General features: G+C 43.6%; 1 protein-coding gene across 4 annotated transcripts in view; it reads left to right on the top strand.

Moving 5' to 3' along the window:
• Positions 1 to 25533, top strand: part of LOC106567846 (THO complex subunit 2) — a 72800-nt gene that overhangs the window by 31067 nt on the left and 16200 nt on the right. For all 4 annotated transcript variants that reach the window (XR_006758365.1, XR_006758364.1, XM_014137650.2 and 1 more), the window contains exons 16-28: positions 9921 to 10005; positions 12703 to 12796; positions 12958 to 13038; positions 15210 to 15306; positions 16008 to 16125; positions 16253 to 16432; positions 18040 to 18204; positions 18738 to 19013; positions 20133 to 20274; positions 20834 to 20991; positions 21136 to 21264; positions 21458 to 21589; positions 21790 to 21974. Coding sequence is in view for 2 of the 4 variants with exons in the window: in XM_014137650.2 (XP_013993125.1) it covers positions 9921 to 10005; positions 12703 to 12796; positions 12958 to 13038; positions 15210 to 15306; positions 16008 to 16125; positions 16253 to 16432; positions 18040 to 18204; positions 18738 to 19013; positions 20133 to 20274; positions 20834 to 20991; positions 21136 to 21264; positions 21458 to 21589; positions 21790 to 21974 (1842 nt within the window). In the remaining 2 variants the exon portion in view is untranslated. The remainder of the gene's footprint in view (positions 1 to 9920; positions 10006 to 12702; positions 12797 to 12957; positions 13039 to 15209; positions 15307 to 16007; positions 16126 to 16252; positions 16433 to 18039; positions 18205 to 18737; positions 19014 to 20132; positions 20275 to 20833; positions 20992 to 21135; positions 21265 to 21457; positions 21590 to 21789; positions 21975 to 25533) is intronic.

The raw sequence follows: 25533 nt of genomic DNA, 5'->3' as shown, positions 1-25533 counted from the left end.
TGCCAATTCCGGATTGACCTTTTTTAAAGAGCAACTCAACAAACAAAAAAAGTATTTAGTTGAGAACGACCTATGTGGCATCGATATTAGTCAAATATTTTTTCCAATGGTAAAATTGTCTAAAAAGTGTAAGTAGGATAATTTGGGTCCTAAGTTCAGTATATTCCAAAACAGTTTTGTGAGATTTGTGTAACTGAGGTCTTCACAGTTTATGTAAGGGTTGAGTTTGGATTACATTCATGCCCACTTGCCCATTGTAATGCCTCAGGATGTAACAGTTCACCAAACCCACGGTTTGGTACATATTGCTGTTTTGCTGTCACAGTTCAGGTACAGCGAGAAAATGAAATGCCAGTTATTTTTTGTTTAAGAAAATCCAAAGTGTTGGTATTCCTGGTTCTCTATCATGAGTCATATAATGACTGATGGGATCGCAATCAGGAATAACAAAACTTTGTATTTTCTTAAATGAAAACACATGATTGCTCATCAACACAAAAATAAAGTACAATATGCGTGTAAAATATGTAAACATGGCTCAGACATTGTTTAGGTCTATGCTGTTTTCTTACAAAGAGAAAAATATGCGTGTGTGTGTGTGTGGCACTCTGGGGCTGTGTCAATGTTAAGTAACTCTGTAGCCCTGGCGGTTCATCCATCTGTAGTAAGCGCAACTCATGGTGCATTGGCCAATTCATTGTGAGAGGGCGAAGTTCATAACGTGGCTCGAGCACTTTCACGTGGTGCTTAAACTCCCCATTCTCAACCACCGAGAATGGGCACATATCCACAGCTATAAACATACCTATCGCTCTTGTAATTTCTTTGGCTCTGTCAGAATCAGCTGCGAAGGGGTGCTTGAATACAGAGGGGAGCCGGTTTTTTAAAAATCATTATTTCTTGCGTTTCCGTCTTGATCTGGTGGTAGGAATACTGGGGTGACGTCGGCGTAAATGTGTCAACATGTTTGAGGTGTTGGCAGCTGCATACTGTAGGCTATTCTCTTGAGCAGTGGAGACATACTCTCTCTGGTCATCGCCGTTGTAGTCTTCTGGGAAACCAAAATGTTCCCAAACTGGAGATTTAAACGATAATGGAGAATCCTCCAGGTTTATCGACCCCGCCACTGGCCATCGTACAGAACTACTTCCCGGCTGCTTGTTTACATAAGACATAAAACTTATACAACTGGTAGGTCTAATCCTGAATGCCGATTGGTTAAAACCGCATTCCAGCTGGTGTCTATTCCACAAGTTACCACCAGCTAAATCTATGATGTTAAAATGCCTGTTTACTCTGTTCCATCTGATTGCGCAATCCACTGTCTCATCAGCCAGGCAATTTATAAACTTGATTTCCACTATAAAAAGCATCAAGACATTATCTCACAATTTCTTTTCAACTAAGATTTAGTTTTCTTCAGTGGAGATTTAATAAACCTTACGGTCTGTCTCGCTGACATTTGCAACGCTGTTTCAATATTTAAATTCGGGCTCCAGCTGTCCCATAGTGATGGACACGCGGGCAGCGTTTCTCAACCAGTCGAAATCATGAATCGGCAGGCATTTTTATGGATATACACAGAAATGTCCTTTTGAAAAAAGTTACAAAACGAAGTGAGGCTAGTTTACATTCTTTCCAGCTTCGGTTTGAAGTGATTGTGTTAGCTGTGTTGTTGGCTAGCTCCTCTGAACAACAGTGTCCTGAGGAGTAAGCACATTTTCTATGCCAGGTGAAATCATGCCTCATTAACTCATTGTTATGGATGCATCCAAATGATTGTCACTAGAAAACAGCTTAACAAATGCAGCTACTGTTGTTATTCTGGCTGCACTGTTTGACGTGACTGTAAGATAGCCGTAGTTGGCTGGCTAGCAAGCAAGGGAAAAGAACATTGCCAGCCAGTATGGCAATGGAACATTTAGAACATCCCAAAAAAACACTGAACGACTTGGTCACGTCTCTGGCAACCGAACCGTTAGAACGAACGACCAGTCTGCTTGGGTAGCAACCCTAGATTTCTGTCTGGACTATATCTTGTGGAAGGATGAAATAAATTAATCAAAATAATGTTTTTAATGAAAATATGTCAATCTTTATTTGAATATGTTGGTAACCTGTTGTATAAAAGTGATAATGCCCTCGAGGCCGGTGTTTGGAGGATATATTGGCACGGTTTGCCGGCCCTCGACTTTTGTCTCGGGCCTAACACCCATGCCAATATATCCTCCAAACACCGACTTCTCTGGCATTATTACTTAAGTAACACCCACATCGAACCACACCCACAAGCATCCAAATCTTGTTTTTCATAATGAGCAGCAGAAATAAACATGCGAATCGGTGCATTCAGCCCCCCCCCCTTTAAAACAATGGCACTTCATGCTAGCTAGTAAATCATACGGCATGTGAAAAGCAGTAAATGATATATACGGTAGCATATATTACAGTACCAGTCAAAAGTTTGGACACACCTACTCATTCAAGGGTTTTTCTTTATTTTTACTATTTTCTACATTGTATATTAATAGTGAAGACATTAAAACTATGAATTAACACACATGGAATTGTGTAGTAACCAAAAAAGTGTTAAACAAATCTAAATATACACTGCTCAAAAAAATAAAGGGAGCACTTAAACAACACAATGTAACTCCAAGTCAATCACACTTCTGTGAAATCAAACTGTCCACTTAGGAAGCAACACTGATTGACAATACATTTCACATGCTGTTGTGCAAATGGAATAGACAACAGGTGGAAATTATAGGCAATTAGCAAGACACCCCCAATAAAGCAGTGGTTCTGCAGTGGTGACCACAGACCACTTCTCAGTTCCTATGCTTCCTGGCTGATGTTTTGGTCACTTTTGAATGCTGGCAGTGCTTTCACTCTAGTGGTAGCATGAGACGGAGTCTACAACCCACACAAGTGGCCCAGGTAGTGCAGCTCATCCAGGATGGCACATCAATGCGAGCTGTGGCAAGAAGGTTTGCTGTGTCTGTCAGCGTAGTGTCCAGAGCATCAGGAGACGTGGAGGAGGCCGTAGGAGGGCAACAACCCAGCAACAGGACCGCTACCTCCGCCTTTGTGCAAGGAGGAGCAGGAGGAGCACTGCCAGAGCCCTGCAAAATGACCTCCAGCAGGCCACACATGTGCATGTGTCTGCTCAAACGGTCAGAAACAGACTCCATGAGGGTGGTATGAGGGCCCGACGTCCACAGGTGCGGGTTGTGCTTACAGCCCAACACCGTGCAGGACGTTTGGCATTTGCCAGAATAATCCAAGATTGTCAAATTCGCCACTGGCGCCTTGTGCTCTTCACAGATGAAGCAGGTTCACACTGAGCACGTGACAGACGTGACAGAGTGGAGACGCCGTGGAGAACGTTCTGCTGCCTGCAACATCCTCCAGCATGACCGGTTTGGCGGTGGGTCAGTCATGGTGTGGGGTGGCATTTCTTTGGGGGGCCGCACAGCCCTCCATGTGCTCGCCAGAGGTAGCCTGACTGCCATTAGGTACCGAGATGAGATCCTCAGACCCCTTGTGAGACCATATGCTGGTGCGGTTGGCCCTGGGTTCCTCCTAATGCAAGACAATGCTAGACCTCATGTGGCTGGAGTGTGTCAGCAGTTCCTGCAAGAGGAAGGCATTGATGCTATGGACTGGCCTGCCCGTTTCCCAGACCTGAATCCAATTGAGCACATCTGGGACATCATGTCTCGCTCCATCCACCAACGCCACGTTGCACCACAGACTGTCCAGGAGTTGGCGGATGCTTTAGTCCAGGTCTGGGAGGAGATCCCTCAGGAGACCATCCGCCACCTCATCAGGAGCATGCCCAGGCGTTGTAGGGAGGTCATACAGGCACGTGGAGGCCACACACACTACTGAGCCTCATTTTGACTTGTTTTAAGGACATTACATCAAAGTTGGATCAGCCTGTAGTGTGGTTTTCCACTTTAATTTTGAGTGTAACTCCAAATCCAGACCTCCCATGGGTTGATAAATTGGATTTCCATTGATTATTTTTGTGATTTTTGTCTTCAGCACATTCAACTATGTAAAGAAAAAAGTAATTAATAAGATTATTTCATTCATTCAGATCTAGGATGTGTTATTTTAGTGTTCCCTTTATTTTTTTGAGCAGTATATTTTAGGTTCTTCAAAGTAGCCAGCCTTTGCCTTGATGACAGCTTTGTACACTCTTGGCATTATCTTAAGCAGCTTCATGAGGTAGTCACCTGGAATGCATTTCAATAAAAGGTGTGCCTGGTTAAAATTACATTTATTGAATTTCTTTCCATAATGGGTTTGAGCTAGTCATTGTGTTGTGACAAGGTAGGGGTGGTATACAGAAGATGGCCCTATTTAGTAAAAGACCAAGTCCATATTATGCAAAGAACTGCTCAATAAGCAAAGAAAAATGACACTCCATTACTTTAAGACATGAAGGTCAGTCAATACAGAAAATGTAAAGAACTTTGAAAGTTTCTTCAAGGGAAGTCGCAAAAACCATCAAGCTCTATGAAGAAACTGGCTCTCATGAGGACCACGACAGGAAAGGAAGACCCAGAGTTACCTCTGCTGCAGAGAATAAGTTCATTAGCGTTAACTGCACATCAGATGCAGCCTGCACATCAGATGCTTCACATAGTTCAAGTAACCTACACATCTCAACATCAACTGTTCAGAGAAGACTGCGTGAATCAGGCATTCATGGTTGAATTTCTGCAAAGAAACCACTACTAAAGGACACCAATAAGAAGAGACTTGCTTTGGGCCTAGAAGCACAAACAATGTACATTAGACCGGTGGAAATCTGTCCTTTGGTGTGATGAATCCAAATTTTAGATTTTTGGTTCCAACCGCCGTATCTTTGTGAGACGCAGAGTAGGTGAACGGATGATCTCCGCATGTGTGGTTCCCACCGTGAAGCATGGAGGAGATGGTGTGGGGGTGCCCTGCTAGTGACAGTCAGTAATTTATTTGGAATTCAAGGCACACTTAACCAGCATGGCTACCACAGCATTCTGCAGCAATACGCCATCTCATCTGGTTTGCGCTTAGTCCTACTATCATTTGTTTTTCAACAGGACAATGACCCAACACACCTCCAAGCTGTGTAAGGGCTATTTGACCAAGAAGGAGAGTGATGGAGTGCTTCATCAGATGACCTGGCCTCCATAATCCCCTGACCTCAACCCAATTGAGATGGTTTGGGATGAGTTGGACCGCAGAGTGAAGGAAAAGCAGCCAAGAAGTGCTCAGCATATGTGGGAACTCCTTCAAGACTGTTGGAAAAGCATTCGCCAGGAAGCTGGTTGAGAGAATGCCAAGAGTGTGCTGAGCTGTCAAGGCAAAGGGTGGCTACTTTGAAAATTCTAAAATAATATATATTTTGATTTGGTTAACTTTTTTTGTTACTACATGATTCCATATGTTTTATTTCATAGTTTTGATGTCTTCGCTATTATTCTACAATGTAGAAAGAAAAACCCTTGAATGTGTAGGTGTCCAAACTTTTGACTGTTACTGTAGTATATGCTACTGTATATCTCATTTACTGCTTTTCACACTAGTGCAGTATGATGCATACTTATTTTCAACGTGTGGAAGTACATGTTTGTGCCTGAGGCCTTTCCCTGCTCCCTGTAGTGTAGAGGTCGACCGATTAATCGGAATTGCCGATTTAATTAGGGCCGACTTTCAAATTTTCATAACAATTGGAAAACGGTATTTTTGGACGCCGATTCATTTTTAATTTTTTTTAGTTTTTTAGTTTTTTTAGACCTTTATTTAACTAGGCAAGTCAGTTAAGAACACATTTTTCAATGACGGCCTAGGAACGGTGGGTTAACTGCCTTGTTCAGGGGCAGAACGACAGGTTTTTTACCTTGTCAGCTTGGGGATTCAATCTTGCAACCTTACGGTTAACTAGTCCAATGCTTTAACCACCTGCTTTACATTGCACTCCACAAGGAGCCTGCCTGTTGTGCGAATGCAGTAAGAAGTCAAGGTAAGTTGCTAGCTAGCATTAAACTTATCTTATAAAAAAACAAATCAATCAATCATAATCACTAGTTAACTACACATGGTTGATATTACTAGTTTATCTAGCCTGTCCTGCGTTGCATATAATCGCTTAGGTACACGTTGCTCCAACCATAAACATCAATGCCTTTCTTAAAATCAATACACAAGTGTATATATTTTTAAACCTGCATATTTAGTTAATATTGCCTGCTAACAAGAATTTCTTTTAACTAGGGAAAATGTGTCACTTCTCTTGCAAACAGAGTCAGGGTATATGCAACAGTTTGGGCCGCCTGGCTCGTTGCGAACTAATTTGCCAGAATTTTACGTAATTATGACATAACATCGAAGGTTGTGCAATGTAACAGGAATATTTAGACTTATGGATGCCACCCGTTAGATAAAATACGGAACGGTTCCGTATTTCACAGACAGGAAAAAACATTTTTTTTTCGAGATGATAGTTTCCGTATTCAACCATATTAATGACCCAAGGCTCGTATTTCTGTGAGTTATTATGTTATAATTAAGTCCATGATTTGATAGAGCAGTCTGACTGAGCGGTGGTAGGCACCAGCAGGCTCGTAAGCATTCATTCATACAGCACTTTCGTGCATTTGCCAGCAGCCCTTAGCAATGCATTGCGCTGTTTATGACTTCAAGCCTGTCAACTCCTGAGATTAGGCTGGTGTAACCCATGTGAAATGGCTAGCTAGTTAGCCGCGTGCGCGCTAATAGCGTTTCAAACGTCACTCGCTCTGACACTTGGAGTAGTTGTTTCCCTTGCTCTGCATGGGTAACGCTGCTTCGAGGGTGGCTGTTGTCGGTGTTCCTGGTTCGAGCCCAGGTAGGAGCGAGGAGAGGGACGGAAGCTATACTGTTACACTGGTAATACTAACGTGCCTATAAGAACATCCAATGGTCAAAGGTATATGAAATACAAATTGTATAGAGAGAAATAGTCCTATAATAACTACAACCTAAAACTTCTTACCTGGGAATATTGAAGACTCATGTTAAAAGGAACCACAAGCTTTCTCATGTTCTGAGCAAGGAACTTAAACGTTAGCTTTTTTACATGGCACATATTGCACTTTTACTTTCTTCTCCAACACTTTGTTTTTGCATTATTTAAACCAAATTGAACATGTTTCATTATTTATTTGAGGTTAAGTTGATTTTATTGATGTATTATATTAAGTTAAAATAAGTGTTCATTCAGTATTGTTGTAATTGTCATTATTACAAAAATCGGGCGATTTAATCGGCAGCGGCTTTTTTGGCCCTCCAATAATCGGTATCGTTATCGGCGTTGTAAAAGCATAATCGGTCGACCTCTACTGTAGTGTACCAGTGGACATTGGCGTATTCCCGTCATTGCCACCACACACAGAGTGAGCACCCCAGGGCTGCGTGATAATGTAGAACAGAGCAGACACTCAGGGAAGCCATGGTTTTGTTTTGTACCCTAACCCCCTAAGCACAACCCCCATATCCCGGAAGAAAATATATTTTTTAATGGAAGCAGGCAGCTGGGAATGGAGCAGGCCTCCTACCTGGCGTTATCAATATTCTGCTGGATCCCACCCGGCAGGAACACTGCACGGCCAGCCATGGTGTGCTCTCCCCCCACACATGTTTTGTTAACACTCTGGCTACTGTGACGGTGTTTCCACTGTGTTTGCGTGTGTAAGCTCCTTGACAAAAGGATACCCTGAGGATGTGTGGTGCTGGTTGGTGTCTTTTGGAGGGTGCGATGTAACCACACCAGCATGCATCGCTCTGAAGGGGGAAGGGACAGTTTAGTGTGTGTGAGGGCTCCCCAACTCGGTGGGTGGGGAGACTAATGGATAAACTGGTGCTGCGGGGCTGAGATCCTGCAGCTCTGGTGCAGTGGAAGGCAGGGAGTGGTGGAGTGGAATTGAACAGCTACTATTCCCTCCACCAGGGGCATTATAGAAGATTGCTCCACAGTTGCACTCGAGTGGTCTACTCCCATCCCATGTCAGATTTGAGGCTAGCATAGCAGCACGCCAACCCTGCTGCAAACGCCTGCTCTCATAGCACCGTGACCCTCTCACCAGCCCCTAGCCTCATGTAATATACACCGTTTGTTAAAGTTGCTGCTACTGAATGATTAAAATGGCCATTAGACATTTAGATTATTTATTCAATCCACCCCTGTATGCATCTTAGTCTCTTGTAGTTAGCTGAAGGATGTCAGTGCCTTCGGTCCAGTGTTTATTAATAATGTAAATGGGACATTGCTTGGACATCATTACCCGTACTTCATGATATGGATACAGCTCTGCTGAGTGACATGTCACCACTGCTCTGCGTCACTACAAGGTGGCTAATCCACACGATAGGAAGTTAATTAATGTGTTGTGCCTGGCCCCTGGCCTGCATCATGTATGCGTGTACTGTGCAGAACCACAGTCGGAAACGAGTCCCTGGTGGTGGTGGTGCTTTAACTACTTCTAAATCACCACCCCTCTTCCTCCCTCCCATTATGTATTGCGATTCTCACGATTATGTATGTATTGCGATTGGATACTGTGATTTTGTGTTTCGATGTTCCAAACATATTGCCAACCATATGTCTGCTGCAGAGGGATGAGAGGGCAATGAGAAAAGCCACGAGTTTTGATCAGTCAAGGAAATAAAAGTGCTGGAAACAAATTGGCTCCCTATTTTAAGAAGATGGAGTTTTGGTGCAGGTACAGCCATCTAGCGCAAAAATATTGCGCTATTGTCTAAACAATACATTATATCGTCAAATAATATCCAGATTATGTAACTGTATTTCTCTCTCTCCCCCCCCATCATCAGTGGAAGAAAACATGGACATGTTCTTCCCGAGTAGCAACGCTACCAAAACTAGTTTGAAATGTGTTTGAGTACGTTTCGGCTTGCAGTGAAGCATTGCTCACATCGGTTTGGCTGTTTACATTCATGAATTTTGACAATGCTAACTCGTTACTGTGGCAGAAGTACAACATTTATTATTGTGTATTCTGTCGCTATTGACCTTCAGACACGACTCAAGTTAAGGGCAATTCCACCTAAATATAAATTTTGCCTGAACTATCCCTTTACCAGCTTGGATTACTGCAAAAAATATTACTTTGGTTTTGTCAACGTGAAGTATAATGTTGTCAATAATACTGTGTATGAGTTAACAAGATAAAGGGAAAAACATAATTTTAATAAATGGATATCAGCATTGTTAGGTTTTTATTTTTCTGAGTAAATAACTCACGGACACTAGAGAAGCTTAACCAATTTTAATTCTTCACAAACGGTCGTTAAAGTTGTAATTCAGACAAAAAAAAATTCTCACCATCACAAGTGTATTTGATACACACACACACACACACACGTACGTTGGACACTCCTCCTTCTCTCCAATCCTTACATCTTATGGATTGACAGGAAGTGGGTAACAGGATAATATAACCATTATTTCTCCCTTCAGGGGATCTGACGTGACCTCCTGACCTCAACCCCTCCTTCGCCTAATCCACAGATGTCCTCTCATATCACCTATCGCACTCCTGTGATTCTCTCCCGTCCACCCAGCACATTCCACAGCCACTGTCTTTCTACAGATCTCTCCTTTTATATACTATGCGCCTGATCTATCATGTCTTTTAATATCTCAATGTTCAAATTTTAGCCCAAATCCAACAGCATGAAGCAACTAAACATTGAGCACAAGTTCATTATTAGTTGCAAATTCTTCTACTAAATAATCTTCAGTCTAGGCCTAACCATCAAATCAGAGTCCCACAGCATTGACAGGGGTAAATGTATTGGCTGCAAGATGCTTCAATAGATTTAATTAATTGCTCTCTTTTCTCTCTCTCTTTGCTTTTTTCCAGGCGATTAACCAAAGAGAATGTGAAACCATCTGGGCGCCAGATAGGCAAGCTGAGCCATAGCAACCCCACCATCCTCTTTGACTATGTATGTATTCTCAAGGATTTTATATTTTATTCACCTACTGTACAGTTGAAAGTAGTGTTTTGAGACTGACACTAATATTAGCCTTATTTTGAGTGATCTCCCCCCTACTCCTACTTTAACTGAGTACTTAATCTTGACAGTGAAAGGACTCCGTGTCCTCTATCTCCATGGGGCAGAGAGATCTTATTTTAAGGCCACTATCTTTACAATCTGCCTTTGTAACGATAGGCTACTGCTGAAAAATGGGTGCTGAATGTAAATTTGATTCACTGCGACTGCTTACATTCTCTTTACCCCCACACCCCAATGAACATTTTATCATTGTCACAGATTTATATATTTGTCTAATTGTTTCATTCACTTTTCTTGTTCACCTGTACTGTCGGAGCCTAAGAATTTCACTGTACCCAGCAATTACATCTGTGTCCCTATGCATGTGACTAATGAACTCACCTACTCCACGTCACAGCCTGTCTTGTCTTGCTAGAACACCCCCATCCACTCCCTCTCCTGTCCATCTCCACAGTATAAGCCCTATCCCCTACCCCTCCCCTAAATATCTCACATCTCAAAAAATGACTTTACCAGAATTGTCGGCCAAACAGAAAGAGGAATGGGGAGGTAGTGGGGTTGTGTTTTGTGGTGCCTCAGCAGCAGGACATTAATGGAATGAAAAAGCTGTGCAGCTCCTCTCCTTTTTAAAGCCTCTCTTAATCTCTCAACCTGCAGTCTGGCTGAATGGCCTCTGCGTGAGTGAGGCCATTCCTCTGAGTGAGGAGAGTTGGACCTCCCCTGAGACTCCCCTCATCCTCAGCCCCCCTCTCTTTCCTTCCTCCCCCACCTCAACCCCTGTCTGTCTTCACAAATAAGATCACGGGAAGAGACCACACCATTATTTATTCTAACACTGGGTCTTTTAAAGCCTCTCTGCACTCATTTACACTACAGTATGTGGACACACCTTCAAACTAGTGGATTTGACTATTTCAGCCACACCCATTGCTGACAGGTGTATAAAATCGAGCACACAGCCATGTATTCTCCATAGACAAACATTGGCCTTACTGAAGAGCTCAGTGACTTTCAATGTGGCACGTCATAGTCAGTTCATCAAATTTCTGCCCTGTTAGAGCTGCCCCGGTCAACTGTAAGTGCTGTTATTGTGAAGTGGAAACGTCTAGGAGCAACAACGGCACAGCCGAGAAGTGGTAGGCCACACAAGCTCACAGAACGGGACCGCTGAAGTGCAGCAGAAACATTCTCTGGAGTGATGAATCACGCTTCACCATCTGGCAGTCCGACAGACTAATCTGGGTTTGCCGGATGCAAGGAGTACGCTACCTGTCCGAATGAATTGTGCCAACTGTAAAGTTTGGTGGAAGAGGAATAATTGTCTGGGGCTGTTTTCCATGGTATGGGCTAGGCCCCTTAGTTCCAGTGAAGGGAAGTCTTAATGCTACAGCATACAATGACATTCTAGACAATTCTGTGCTTCCAGCTTTGTGGCAACAATTTGGGAAGGCCCTTTCCTGTTTCAGCATGATAATGCCCCTGTGCACAAAGCGAGGTCCATAGAGAAATGTTTTGTCGAGATCGGTGTAGAAGGACTTTGACTGGCCTGGACAGAGCCCTGACCTCAACCCCATCGAACACCTTTGGGATGAATTGGAACGCTGACTGCGACCCAGGCGTAATCGCTCAACATCAGTGCCGGACCTCACTAATGCTCTTGTAGCTGAATGGAAGAAAGTCCCTGCAGCAATGTTCCAACATCTAGTGGAAAGCCTTCCCAGAAGAGTGGAGGCTGTTATAGCAGCAAAAGGGGGACCAACTCCATGTTAATGCCCATGATTTTGGAATAAGATGTTTGACGAGCAGGTGTCCACATACTTTTGTGGAGGAACAGGAGAGTCTGATGGCATCCTGTCACAGTGGGAGTGTAGGGATGTAGTGTAACCGGTAATAAGGTGGCTTTACCAGGAGAGAGGATAATAAAGTTTAAGTGACCTGCAGAGGACACTGCAGAGCAATGGCCTTGTTTTCTCAGACCATTTAGAATGTTATTCTAGAATCTGACTATAATGGTCCATCTACACAGTCTACAAAACATTAGGAACACCTGCTCTTTCAATGACAGACTGAGCAGGTGACCGCTATGATCAGTGTAGATGAAGTGAAGGAGACAGGTTAAATAAAGGTTTTTAAGTATTGAGACATGGATTGTGTATGTGTGCCAGTCAGAGGGTCAATGGGCAAGACAAAATATTTAAGTGCCTTTTTAAACCGGTGCCAGGCGCACCGGTTTGAGTGTGTCAAGAACTGCTTAACACTTTCCCTTGTGTATAAAGAATGGTGCACCACCCAAAAGACATGCAGACAACTTGACACAACTGTGGGAAGTATTAGAGTCCACATGGGCCAGCATCCCTGTGGAACACTTTTGACAGCTTGTAGTTTCCATGCCTTGGTGAATTGAGGCTGTTCTGGGGGAAAAAGGGGGTGCAACTCAATATTAGGAAGCTGTTCTAAATGTTTTACACACTCCCTATGTATATAACAGCTGGGCGGATGTTTTTTTTAGATATCCTCTTTAATCATCTTCATCTGGCAGGTGGTGTGTGTGTGTGTGTGTGTGTGTGTGTGTGTGGCCTGTTGTCCCTGTATTGTATTAACCATGTATTTTTGTCCCTTTCTCAGATCCTGTCTCAGATCCAGTGGTATGACAACCTCATCGGTCCAGTGGTAGACTCCCTTAAATACCTCACCTCACTCAACTATGACGTCATGGCTTGTATCCTTAATCTGACATTTTGTGACTTGCAATTTTTGCCCATTTATTTATACACTTTCAGAACTATGTTTAATCATGTATTTGGAATGCTATAGTCCAGCTAACGTAGGCAGAATGTATTAAGACGTGCAGTGTTGTACCGCTTAACTCGTTGCCTGTAGATTGCATAATTGAAGCGCTGGCAAATCCAGAGAAAGAGAAGATGAAGCATGACGACACTACGATCTCCTCCTGGCTTCAGAGTGAGTTCACTAACTGAATCCTACAGACGAAGAACCATATGTGTGCGTTTAATTTTTTTTTTTAAATGCATTTTTTTAGAGACTTCATGAATCATTGTAAAAGAAGTATGATACCAAAAATGTACAAAATAATTGAGAGAAGTGTGATGTCATTATCTTTAAATAAAGACACTCTTAATGACGTATACACATTCCCCCCCAAAATTATATATTTGACTATCAGAATTTTTCTAAATGCACAATAGTGCCTTTGGAAAGTATTCAGACCCCTTGACTTTTTCCACATTTTGTTACGTTACAGCCTTATTCTAAAATAGATCAAATAAAATGCATTCTCAGCAATCTACACACAATACCCCATAATGATAAATCGAAAATAGGTTTTTAGAAATTTTTGCACATTAATTAAAAACAAAAAACAGACCTTATTTATGTAAGTTTTCAGACACTTTGCTATGAGACTTGAAATTGAGCTCAGGTGCATCCTGTTTCCATTGATCATTCTTGATGTTTCTACAACTTCATTGGAGTCCACCTGTGGTAAATTCAATTGATTAGACATGATTTGGAAATGCGCACACACCTGTCTATGTAAGATCCCACAGTTGACAGTGCATGTCAGAGCAAAAACCAAGCCATGAGGTGGAAGGAATTGTCCGTAGAGCTCCGAGACAGGATTGTGTTGAGGCACAGATCTGGGGAAGGTTACCAAAACATTTCTGCAGCGTTAAAGGTCCCCAAGAACACAGTGGCCTCCATCATTCTTAAATGGGAGGAGTTGTTTGGAACCACCAAGACTCTTCCTAGAGCTGGCCGCCCAGCCAAACTGAGCAATCTGGGGAGAAGGGCCGTGGTCAGGTTGACCAGACAGAGTTCCTTTGTGGCAATGGGAGAACCTTTCAGAAGGACAACCATCTCTGCAGCACTACACTCAGCATTAAAAGGCACATGACAGCCCGCTTGGAGTTTGCCAAAAGGTACCTTAAGGACTCTCAGGCCATGAGAAACAAGATTCTCTGGTCTGATGAAACCAACTCTGACCTGAATGCCAAGCGTCACGTCTGGAGGAAACCTGGCACCATCTCTACGGTGACGCATGGTGGTGGCAGCATCATGCTGTGGGGATGTTTTTCAGTGACTGGGAGATTAGTCAGGATCAAGGCAAAGATCAGCGGAGCAACATACAGAGATCCTTGATGAAAACCTGCTCAGGACCTCAGACTGGGGTGAAGGTTCACATTCCAACAGGACAACGTCCCTAAGCATACAGCCAAGACAACGCAGAAGTGGCTTCGGGACAAGTCTCTGAATGTCCTTGTGGCCCAGCCAGAGCCCGGACTTGAACCCAATCGAACATCTCTGGAGAGACCTGAAAATAGCTGTGCAGCAACACTCCCCATCCAACCTGACAAATCTTGGGAGGATCTGCTGAAGAATGTGAGAAACTCTCCAATACAGGTGTGCCAAGCTTGTAGCGTCGTACCATGAAGACTCGAGGCTGTAATCGCTGCCAAAGGTGCCTGAGTAAAGTGTCTGACTACTTATGTAAATGTGATATTTCTACAAACCAGTTTTTGTCTTGTCAATATGGGGTATTGTGTGTAAATTGAGGGGGGGGGGCGGGATGATTTAATCAATTTTATATTAAGGCTGTAACCTAAACAAAATGTGGAAAAATTCAAGGGGTCTGAATACTTTCCGAAGGCACTGTATATGGTTCTTCCTTGCAAGGGTTCAACTACAGCAATGTGTGGGGGGGGTTATTTGATCTGGGTTGTATTCAGTTTGGAGAAAATATTTCTAAATCTAGTGAAATCTGGGTTGTATTCTGTTTGGAGAAAATATTTCTAAATGTAGTGAAATCTGGGTTGTATTCAGTTTGGAGAAAATATTTCTAAATGTAGTGAAATGGGGGGGGGTACTACCTGAACGTGTCCAATTAGAACACAGATTTTAGTTTTCTGTAACAATTTATTTTGTTACAGTGTACCATACTAAACATGACCCCGATGTCACTAATCTGCTTTATTATTGAAGTGGCATTTGGGTGTACTTTTGTTCCATGTAGTTACAGCCCAGTGCAACTCTACTTTAGTTGACTGTATTTTATGCAACATATATATGTCTGCTTGACAACTGATTGACTGCTGACCTTTTTCTCCTATCTCCAGGCCTGGCCAGTCTGTGTGGAGCGGTATTCAGGAAATACCCAATTGAGTTAGCTGGCCTCCTCCAGTATGTGACCAATACGCTGAAAGCAGGGAAGAGGTAACTATAACTTCTGAGCTGGCAGACGGGCGCCTCATTGACTTGCTGGCTCTGATGTGATTCATAGTGATGGAGTATGTCGCTCATAGTCAATCAACTGGGTCCCCTTCGTCTCTGTCTGGCCTCTCCTGAATCAGAACAGTGACGGACATACAGTCTGTTCCTCCTGTTGCAATACAAGGCCAGGGCTGAAAGGGGGAGGGGGAGAGGGGTCTTGGCCGTTGTTGTGCCACCCTGCAGGGCCCTGGACTGGGCTGAGCTGCAGAGTAATGTTGTGTTGATGAGGAGGCTGCAGACTGTGTGGGGGTTTGGGCTTCCATAGAGGAGGAAGGAAGGGTAATTATATCAGCGCTGGTCTCCCTGTGATGCCTGGAGTCAGCAGGTACTGAATCACACTGGGCTCCATGGCCACACTCTCATCTCTCTCTTTCTCTCTCTCCCATCAGTTCAGATCAGTCCTTTCCAGGGCCAGGGATGCAGGGGAAGTAAATAGAGGTGGCACTCTGCCACAACGCCCTATGAAACGGCATGCTGAATTATGTTATTATTAGTCCCCTGTCCTTAGCTACTCCCATGGTTGTTTCTGCCCCCAACCTTGTTTTTTTAACCCATGTTTATTTTTGTGTATGCGCACATATTATTTATGTCTGCATTCACAAATATGTATACACTGTGGTTATGTTGTGTTCCCCCCGCTGCAGTTTTGACCTGTTGATTCTGAAAGAGGTGGTGCAGAAGATGGCCGGGATCGAGATCACTGACGAGATGACATCAGAGCAGATGGAAGCTATGACTGGAGGGGAGCAGCTCAAAGCAGAGGTACAGGACACTGTTTGGTCTGACTTGAAACTGTACACCATGACCAGCTCAAAGCAGAGGCACATTGCATTAGTCGGCTATTCCTCAGCATGACTTGAAACAATGCAGTTATATTTTCTGTCCCCAGGGTGGTTACTTTGGTCAGATCCGTAACACTAAGAAGTCGTCCCAGCGTCTAAAGGATGCCCTGTTGGACCATGATCTGGCCCTGCCCCTCTGTCTCCTCATGGCCCAGCAACGCAACGGGGTGGTCTTTCTGGAGGGGGGTGAGAAACACCTCAAACTGGTGGGCAAGCTGTACGACCAGGTACGTACTGACCCCCTTTACAGCTTTACTTACACTAGTTTCGCACCTTGGAGAGTTCTCCCATTTTAGAGTTCATTAAATAGTCAATCTGTCATTGCTTTTCCTCTGCTTAAAATAGCATTTTGATAAGCACAGAGGGTAACTAGAAGTCATGTCGATAAGCTACTTCAGGGGAATGCAGATGAAGGGAATTCTCCCCTTTTTTCATTTCTTAAATATTACACAGCTGACAATTATGTTTGGTTCAATTCCCCCATGTTGCCTGGAAGCTGTGAGCAGCGATAATCCCCCCCAAAAATTGCCTCTGTTTGCAGTATTCGGCCACATTGATGGATAGTTTGAGTAAACCAGCTTGTGTCTTTAAACAAATGAGAAACGGTGGGACTAATAGCACACACATGGCTGTGCAATAAGGGAGAATTAACTGGCTGTGTCCAAAATAGATGACTGTGTCCTATTCCCTATATCGAGCACACAGGAAACCGCTCCAGCCATTACCACGAGCCCGTCCCCCCCAATTAAGCTGCCACCAACCTCCTGTGATAGAGAACTACTTTTGACCAGGGGTTTGAACCGGTTCAGGGAACAGAGCATAAAACAACATTTTTCGAGGAACGAAAGTGATCAATACTTTTCCGGAACAGAACCGTTGTTTTCAAAGCATATGCAAAGCCCTCACTCAGTAACTCGAAGTTATTCCGGTGTCTGTCTGCCAGTTGAAAGTCTTTGCCAGTGTGTGTTTACGTGTGTCGGCAACCTGCCCCTCACCTCCGAACCTTAGGCTGCTGTAGCCTACTGACGTTACAAGCATGATTCAGAAATTAGGGAGAGATTTTTGTTTATAGAAGAATCTCTTAACTTTTTCAATGCTAGTTACAGATACTATAGTTATCACATTTCACATTGGCTTTATTAACTACAAAAAGGTAAGATGTGTTTTTAATTCTGCTGCCGCTCTGCACACACAAGATTGTTAGCTAGCTAGCTCTGGTCCAACTTTAAGCCAGCTCTCGGAAGTTCAAAGACATTCAAAGTTCCTCCATAGAACCCGCTCCTCCGTAGTTATAATTCTGTGGGCCTAATTCATATAATGCATGTGCTAACAATGCCAGGCGCTTCTAGCCTAGCCTCCTCCACCCACTCACTCTCGCGACCCGCGAATTGTCAATTGCATCTCGCGCCCTTCATTTGTCTGTCCATCGCACATGTAAACAACTATAGCTTAGGCAGCCAATAGCGCGCATGCACGAATACCTAGGCTAAAACAACTACAGCTTGCCCGCTCCATAGCAAGCTGCTCTATCCGCTCTGATTGGTGAAGTCATTTAATGTCAAGCTAAGGTAACAAAACTTTTGATTTCAGAGGTTTAAAAAGGAACTGAAAGGAACAATATAAACCAGTACTTTTTTTGGGGTACGAACGGTTCAGAACATAATTTAGCAAGTCGGAACAGTGTGTTTGAATGAAAAAAACAATGATTCTGTTCAGAATGATACTATTGGAAAATGATTTCGATTCCATCGCCTGCTTTTGTCCAGAGGCCATAAGTAGTGCACTAAATAAGGACTAGGGTGCCATTCTCTGACTCCCTGTCCCTTGGCTACAGTGTCACGACACCCTGGTGCAGTTTGGTGGCTTCCTGGCCTCCAACCTGAGTACTGAGGACTACATCAAGCGTGTTCCCTCCATTGACATCCTCTGTAACCAGTTCCACACTCCCCATGACGCTGCCTTCTTCCTCTCACGCCCCATGTATGGACATCAGATCCTGGTGAGTAGTCTCTCCTTCCCTCTGGCACTTCACCTTTAGTCTGTACGGTATGACCAATAGATACAGCGAGTATAAATAAATTCAATACAAATAAGACTAACTTTGAATTGATGTGCACAGTAATGCTTTGAGAACACTGGCCATGTAGAATCCTGAAAGAATGGTTTCAGTTTGAGAGAGTGCTGTGTAACCTCATTTACGGTCCCCCTGGCCGGACTTGAAACATCCCAAGTTCCCCCTCTGCTGCCGTCACATGGCATGGTCGCGCAATCTAAACAATCACAGCTGACACGCATCCATTATGAGGAAATGGACTCGGTCAGGTTGTGTGTCTGGGAACAGATCAGCCCCACTGTCCTGCTGGGAGTCATGTATAGTACAGCACTATAGGTCAGGCTGACCCAGGCTGCTGCTTTCACAGCCAGGGTGAATCTGGCTGTAAACTCTTATACTGAAACATACTGTATATCAATCCGTTTGTGAATCTTACCATGTAAAGGAGATGGTAACTGAGTGTCCCCTCCTCTCCCCAGTCTAAGTATGATGAGCTGAAGAAAGCTGAGAAGAGCAACCGGCAGCAGCAGAAGGTCCATAAGTACGTGGCTGCTTGCGAGCTGGTGATGTCGCCGGTGCACGAGGCCGTAGTGTCCCTGCACCCGCCCCGTGTCTGGGACGACCTCCGACCACAGTTCTACGCCACCTTCTGGTCGCTGACCATGTACGACCTGGCCGTGCCACACAACGCCTACGACCGCGAGGTGAAGAAGCTCCAGGTCCAGGTCAAGGCCATCGAGGAGAACCCTGATGTGGTGAGTCACAGCATCATGGTTGTGTTCATTAGAGCGCACAACGGACACCGCATTCAAACCAAAATTAGCTTTTATTATTAGTCCAGACCCAGTTCCCCCGTGTCAGTCTGTTTTCTTCCTTATGGTGCCGAATACTCGAAACACGACTCCGGCATCTAGCAGACCCCTTGATGACAACACTTGTATTATTCTTTTTTTATTTAATTTTTAATTTTAGCAGTGGTTGAAAAAGTACCCAATTGTCATACTTGAGTAAGAGTAAAGATGCTTAAGTCATTTCCTATTAAGGTAAAAGTGAGTCACCCAGTAAAATACTACTTGTGTGAACGTCTAAAAGTATTTGTTTTTAAATGTCTTAAGAAAAGTATAAATTATTTCAAATTGCTTATTAAGCAAACCAAACAGCGCTTTGTTTTATTTTATTTACGGATAGCCAGGGGCACACTCCAACACTCAGACATCATTTACAAATGAAGCATTTGTGTTTATTGAGTCTGTCAGATCAGAGGCAGTAGGGATGGGTCATAAATTGGGTCTTATTTCCTGTACTGCTAAGCATTCCAAATGTACTGTTACTAGTACTTTTGGGTATCAGGGGAAAATGTACAGACTAAAAAGTAAATCATTTTCTTTAGGAATGTAGTGAAGTAAAAGTTGTCAAATATATAAGTAATAAAGTACAGATAACGGAAAAAATGACATAAGTAGTACTTTACTCCACTGCATTTTAGTCATTTAGCAGACTCTTATCCAGAGCGACAATTAGTGCATTCATCTGAAGAAGGGTGAGACAACCACATACTACAGTTGTAGCAAGTACATTTTCCCTCAAAGTAGTTATCAGTGAAGTCAATGCGAGGAGGAAAAGACAACACTGCAGCACGAAGAGACTATTCTCATCTTCCAGTTAGTCTAAATGCCCTCCAAACACAGTTATACACTTCATTGTGGCGTAATTGCAATGTTCTCCAATTATCACTTGACTTGCAGGGTAATGGTAAAAGAGTACTGTAATTGTACTGTGCTTGAGCTCTAAGTTGTTATTAGTGTTTTCTCTCTGCATGTGTTCACGCTGTCTAAACAGCAGCCTGCTTGTCTGTCTATGGTGTCCGTCTGTAGCCAATGAACAAGAAGAAGAAGGAGAAGGAGCGCTGCACGGCCCTACAGGAGAAGCTGCAGGAGGAGGAGAAGAAGCAGCTGGAGCACGTCCAGAGGGTCCTGCACCGCCTCAAACTGGAGAAGGACAACTGGCTCCTCGCTAGTAAGATACCATCGCGCTCGCTCTTTTTCTCCTCTCTCCCTCCCCCTCTATATCTGACACACACACACACACTGCTGACTGCCCCTCACAACACTAATCCCAGCAGACCCTCCCGTACCCAGCTGCCTGTTCCCATTGGGGGACAATACTCTATTGGGACAGTAACACCACAGTCAAGCCCCCTCAGCTCCCATGAGGCTACTGAAAACCAGCCTCACCTTGTTTGTTTTAGCCCAGTTAACGGGCGTGACAAGTTGTTTGATGTAATGGCGCCGTAGTCTGTTTTAGCGGATCTGGGCTAATGGCAGATGTCAACTCTCCCATTTCATTAAAGCACACGTCAGTCATATGAACGATTTCACTGTACAGCTATACAACCTACGCTAATGACATTTTAAAAGAGTGGGTTTAACCTCAAATCTTGTTTGAAGAATTACCTCTGAGTCACACTAAAGATGAGTCATGCGAGTTAGTTGAAGGTAAGTCTTAATTCACTGTTCTCACATACTTTTTTTTTATCAATCCCTTCCCTCTCCCTCACACCTTTTTTTCCCCTCAGAGTCCACCAAGAATGAGACCATCACTAAGTTCCTGCAGCTGTGTCTGTTTCCTCGCTGTATCTTCTCTGCCATCGACGCTGTGTACTGCGCCCGCTTTGTGGAGCTGGTGCACCAGCAGAAGACCCCCAACTTCTGCACCTTGCTCTGCTATGATCGGGTGAGACTTCTCCCTTTCTCTCTGTCTTTCTTGCTTTCTGCCCTCTACTATCTCTGGCTGTCACATGTCATTATACCATGGGATTTTTGTCACTTAGTTACTCCGCCCTGACCTCCTAACTGTGTTACGTGGTCCTCTCTGCAGGTGTTCTCTGACATCATCTACACGGTGGCCAGCTGCACGGAAAACGAGTCGCGACGCTACGGACGCTTCTTGTGCTGCATGCTGGAGACGGTGACCCGCTGGCACAGTGACAGGGCTGTCTACGAGAAGGTGAGGAGACCACCTCTATCTCACACGCTACATCCTCTCAGATCAACAAATGTGTTGGGGCAAGGAGTTGATTTGAGGTTGTCCACATTATCTACTGACATTACTAATATTCACTGAAGTGTGGAAGATGTAGAATGCACATGTAACCAGTGTTAACACTTCATCTTGTCTGTTTGTTGTTTCCCTCTTCAAGGAGTGTGGTAACTACCCAGGCTTCCTGACCATTTTCAGAGCCACAGGCTTCGACGGAGGGAACAAAGCAGACCAGCTGGACTATGAGAACTTCAGACATGTGGTGCACAAATGGCACTACAAGCTGACTAAAGTGAGTTCCTCCCTTTGTTTCATTACCTTCTGAAGAAGCCAATCTGGTATTTTTGTCTCATTAACACCCATTCATTTACTACCATTATTCAGAATTCAATATTTATAATGAAGAGAAACGTGACGGACAACACTAGCAGGAAATAGTAACCGCTCCAGCAGTTACAATACACTCCTCGCTCTCCCCTCTGTGCCCTCTAGGCATCAGTCCACTGCTTGGAGACGGGGGAGTACACCCACATCCGGAACATCCTGATCGTGCTGACCAAAATCCTGCCCTGCTACCCCAAAGTGCTGAACCTGGGCCAGGCACTCGAGTGCCGTGTCCACAAGATCTGTCTGGAGGAGAAGGAGAAGAGGCCAGACCTCTATGCCTTGGCCATGGGGTAACAGAGTCCACCAGCCGCATTGTGTGCAGCACAGGCACAGTTCACTAGCATTGTGGGGGTTGTAGTTTGTTGTGTGGCATAAGTGGCAAGCGGTTACCTAACATTTTGCTGTTAGGTTTGTCAGTTTGTTGCTAGTACAAACAAAGGGTGGTGTTAAATGGAGGTGTGTACTTTCAATGCAAAAGAACTGCAGAGGTATAGATGAAGTGGTATTGGAGGAGTTATCATTAGGGAAGGTTGAGTTGTATTTTTATCCAGATGTTATTTACATTGGGAAGCACTTGTTGTGGATTATCTGAACAGAGTTGTGAGAACAGATAAATGATCTTGGTACTTTGTCTTGTAGAGGAGGGGCTTAAGGAGCTGGTGTGGTAATGAGGGCTGATTAATTAAGGTGTAGGCCTAGTCTAGCTGTCGATCTGTCTGCCTGGGATTCAGTCAGTCACCTGGTGCTGCTGCAAAGCACTTCAGACAGCTAAACAAACATAATCCTCTACAGAGCTTTACAGGATGTACCTGGCAAATCCTCACTCAGAGGCACTGATCCCGTGTGTTTGGGATGTAACGATTCACCAATACGCATCGGCCCCCAGTTCAAATGTTTAAGATGCGAGTGCGTAAGTCCGCAGGAGCCCAAACTGATCCAAATGAAACATGCATTGGTAAGAAAAAACTCTTAAAACATTACGAAATCGCCGGTTCACTAACTTTTTTTACTCATAATATTTTGTTCTGCCTTATTCTGAAAAATACCTCTAATCTGTTGGCTGAATTGATGTGTCCTTTCCTTCAGCCTATCAAACTTTTATGCATGTAACTGTGTATGACTACAAGTCAGATCACAACTGTCAAATCAAATATTATTTGTCACAAGCGCCGAATACAACAACCTTACAGTGAACTGTTAACTTACAAGACCTTAACCAACAAAGGAGTTTTAAGAATCCCCCCCCCCCCCCCAAAAAAAAAGTAAGAGATAAGAATAACAAATAATTAAAGAGCAGCAGTAAATAACAATAGTGGGGCTATATACAGGGGTTACTGGTAATTGAGGTAATTATGTACATGTAGGTAGAGTTATTAAAGTGTCTATGTGTAGATAATAACAGAGTATCAGCAGCGTAGGGGGACAGTGCGGGAGACTCTACCAATGAGAGGTAGGCCTACCCTATCCCTGTTCTAATATTCATAGGCTACGTCTGTACGGCACCTTCAGCATTCAATGTTTGTAAAATGGCTTTCGCATGATTAAATCATAGGCTTTATTGCGGGACAACCAGTGTGGTTGGCTGGGTCATTGTTACCAAATTGTGTTTCACTGGCAGAGCTGTATAGGCTACCGAAGTGGACACAAGTAACGTCTTGCTGGTTGCACATCTAACTGCTGATTGGGGCTTTTCAGTTACAATGTTCACCGTAATAAGTATTTTTGGTAGTTCTGCTTTATACAGTCTGCATTTGGTCATTTTTACATGCACAGGGTGAAGGTGTAATTTCATAACAAGGACAACAATCATTTTTGCGGGCTGCACTGGTCAGAACAGGAAAAGAGTAGCTCTCCTCTGTAAAGTTCTAAACCATTCTTATTTGAGACGGTGGTGAAATCCAAAGCTGTGTTGTGTGGATTGGCTATGTATTTCATAGCTCATTTCTGAAGATGAATATTGACATATTACTAGCACAACACATTTCCATCTTCTATATGACAAGTTCATCAGTGGGTGATCAGGATTTCAGATAAAAAGTAGGGGGGGGTTAAATTGCCAGCTCACACACAGGGCCGCTCAGACCAATCCAGCTCAGCTCCTGAGCTCCATCCGTATCAGATATTCATTTAGAATGGTAAATGAATTTGTTCATGCAACAGTTGTTTGTGCATTGAATCGAATCGCACCGAATCATTTCAAACTGAAAGTATCGTTCCTGTATCGTATCAGAGCCCAGTCAAAAGTTTGGACACACCTACTCATTCCAGGGTTGTTCTTTATGTTTACTATTTTCTACATTGTAGAATAATAGTGAAGACATCAAAACTATGAAATAACACATGGAATCATGTAGTAACCAAAAAAGTGTTAAACAAATCAAAATATATTTCATATTTGAAATTCTTCAAAGTAGCCATCCTTTGCCTTGACAGCTTTGCACACTCTTGGCATTCTCTCAACCAGCTTCATGAGGTAGTCACCTGGAATGCTTTTCATTAACAGGTGTGCCTTGTTAAAAGTTCATTTGTGGAATTTCTTTCCTTTATGCGTTTCTCTTTGCTCAAATAAGCAAAGAGAAACGACAGTCCAACATTACTTTAAGACATGAAGGTCAGTCAATGCGGAAAAACCATCAAGCGCTATGATGAAACCGGCTCTCATGAGGACCGCCACTGGAAAGGAAGACCCAGAGTTACCTCTGCTGCAGAGGATAAGTTCATTAGTTACCAGCCTCAGAAATTGCAGCCCAAATAAATGCTTCATAGAATTCAAGTAACAGACACATCTCAACATCAACCGTTCAGAGGAGACTGCGTGAATCAGGCCTTCATGGTAGAATTGCTGCAAAGAAACCACTACTAAAGGACACCAATAATAAGAAAAGACTTGCTTGGGCCAAGAAACACGAGCAATGGACATTAGACCGGTGGAAATCTGTCCTTTGGTGTGATGAGTCCAAATTTGAGATTTCTGACACTTAACCAGCATGGCTACCACAGCATTCTGCAGCAATACGCCATCCCGTCTGGTTTGTGCTTAGTGGGACTATCATTTGTTTTTCAACAGGACAAATGACCCAAAACACACCTCCAGGATGTATAAGGGCTATTTGACCAAGAAGGAGAGTGATGGAGTGCTGCATCAGATGACCTGGCCTCCACAATCACCCGACCTTAACCCAATTGAAAGAGTTTGGGATGAGTTGGACCACAGAATGAAGGAAAAGCAGCCAACAAGTGCTCAGCGTATGTGGGAACTCCTTCAAGACTGTTGAAAAAGCATTCCAGGTGAAGCTGGTTGAGAGAATGCCAAGAGTGTGGAAAGCTGTTATCAAGGCAAAGGGTGGCTACTTTTAAACAAATCAAAATATATTTTAGATTCTACACTCTTTTTTTGGGTTAAAACATGATTCCATATGTGTCATTTTGATATCTTCACTATTCTGCCCTACCAAACAAAAAGGCTGTAATTGCTCATTTTGTTATTTTTGCTGCATTAAATACATGCTTAATCAGGTGGGCAAGTATCCTGCCTTGTCCACAACATGGGGGTCATGTTACTGTGAAACCAAGGTAAATAAAAGCCATTTTTCTCAGTTCCACACTATGAGCAGTTACTGCCTTTTTGCTTAGTAGGGCAGTATTATTCTACAATGTAGTAAATAGTATAATTAAAGAAAAACCCTTGAATGAGTAGCTGTGTCCAAACTTTTGACTGGTGCTGTAGATGTGTATCGTGCTTGTAAGGAGAGATGCACATCCCGTGTGTGTGAGTGGAAAGATCATCATTATGTTATTGCGTCCCTATGTGGGAGTTCTGTTTCTGTGGTATGTCTATGGGTATGTGCG

This window comes from Salmo salar, chromosome ssa13 (genome assembly GCF_905237065.1).
Source record: "Salmo salar chromosome ssa13, Ssal_v3.1, whole genome shotgun sequence".
Classification (NCBI taxonomy): domain Eukaryota; kingdom Metazoa; phylum Chordata; class Actinopteri; order Salmoniformes; family Salmonidae; genus Salmo; species Salmo salar.
Note: the sequence above shows the minus strand (reverse complement) of the source record. Positions and strands in the feature narration are given on the sequence as shown.